Genomic DNA, 1,416 nt, shown 5'->3' with positions numbered 1-1,416 from the left:
TTTTGTCCATTAGAAGGCCCATCAGAGGACTGAGAGTCCAAGATAGTTCCTTGATAATTTGACTCGAGGTGACCCCTACATGTGTTTTTATACAAAACCTGTTCAAAATGATTTCCATTTGTTAACTCACCATGTCTGTCAGTGCAATGTACAGAAACATTCCTCCTGCGATGGCAAAGATTGCATTTGGAGCAAAGTTGCTTCCAAGCAGGATTCCGAACACAAGGCCAAAGTAACAGGACACCGATGACAGTAGGTTGAAGAAAATGGCCTGAGGAATGCTCATTCCAGCATTTAGCAGGATAACAAAGTCACCTGCAGAGAGAAAGAAAACACTAAATTAATACCAGCACTTTCAAAAGGAGGATAGAAGCAGGGTTTGCTTTTTCTTCTTTTGACTCAGCTTTTAACAGAGCTGCTCTGTAAAGCTGTTTGCAAGCTATTATTTTTATTATACTTAGATTTAAAGTGCCCATGACWTTACAGTTTTGTAATAAAGATGAATGCATTTTTGGAAAGACAATATTGATTGATTGTAACAAAAGTTTCATGTTGTCGAGATGAATAGTTGATAAGATATTTGAATGTGAAGTAACAGGAAGTGATGTCAAAGGGGAATGMCAAAATGTAAACAGAGCTACAACACAGACTGTAGAGACGAATCTGATGTTTCTTTAGGTTATTTTGAGTCATTTTCAGAGAAATGAAAGAGTCAGAGTTCAAATAATGTTGCTTCCATAAACAAAGACCGAGGAATTTTCTTTCTTAAAGAGTTCCCCTTTGATGTCACTTCCTGTTTCATTTTGGCTGAGCCAAATTCAAAAAAAGAAAACAGGCAAGTTATGTGACAAAATGGGTCAAATCATGTTTATTATGTAAGTTTCTTAAATGATAAAGATGTTTTTTTGACAGAGCCATTTTCTTTACACGCAAAGCACAATATCTGATGATTGGCTCTTTTAAATGAAACCAGAGAGCGTTGACAGAGAGGAGAAGGTAGAAATAACTCAGTCTGTAACTGAAAATATGGATGGAGGACAACAGAGCTGCTTCATAGAAGAAGAACCTCAGCTTAGCCTGTTAGCTTTAGTGACGTTATATTACTATGTGTGTGTGTGTGTATCGCTCGGCGCTAGAGGGAAAGCTAACAAGCTAAACTGAGGTCCTCCATCCATATTTTCAGTTGCAGCTGAGTCATTTTTGTGTTCTCCTCTCTGTCATGTGGATGGAGGACCTCAGGCTGTGTCCAAAACGACGGGCCGGGTCCTCCGGAAGACCCAGACTCCCCGGTCTCGGTGGGCCGGGTCCTTGGTAGACCGGGAAGAATGGAACAAAATAGGCTGTGAATTTGGACGGTCTAGCCTCCCCTCACCCTGGCGTACGTCTTGTCACCTAGCAACTGTGACGACGCTAAAC

General features: G+C 40.6%; 1 protein-coding gene across 1 annotated transcript in view; it reads right to left on the bottom strand.

Annotated features, from left to right (window-relative positions):
- The window catches only part of slc39a8 (solute carrier family 39 member 8), a gene marked incomplete in the record, with an annotated part of 17,201 nt that overhangs the window by 2,140 nt on the left and 13,645 nt on the right, over positions 1 to 1,416 (bottom strand). The window contains 1 exon segment of the mRNA XM_014033992.1: positions 131 to 314. Within this exon segment, the coding sequence (XP_013889446.1) occupies positions 131 to 314 (184 nt within the window).

Source organism: Austrofundulus limnaeus, unplaced genomic scaffold, assembly GCF_001266775.1.
Source record: "Austrofundulus limnaeus strain Quisiro unplaced genomic scaffold, Austrofundulus_limnaeus-1.0 Scaffold1928, whole genome shotgun sequence".
NCBI lineage: Eukaryota > Metazoa > Chordata > Actinopteri > Cyprinodontiformes > Rivulidae > Austrofundulus > Austrofundulus limnaeus.
This window is presented reverse-complemented; position numbering and strand designations above follow the sequence as displayed.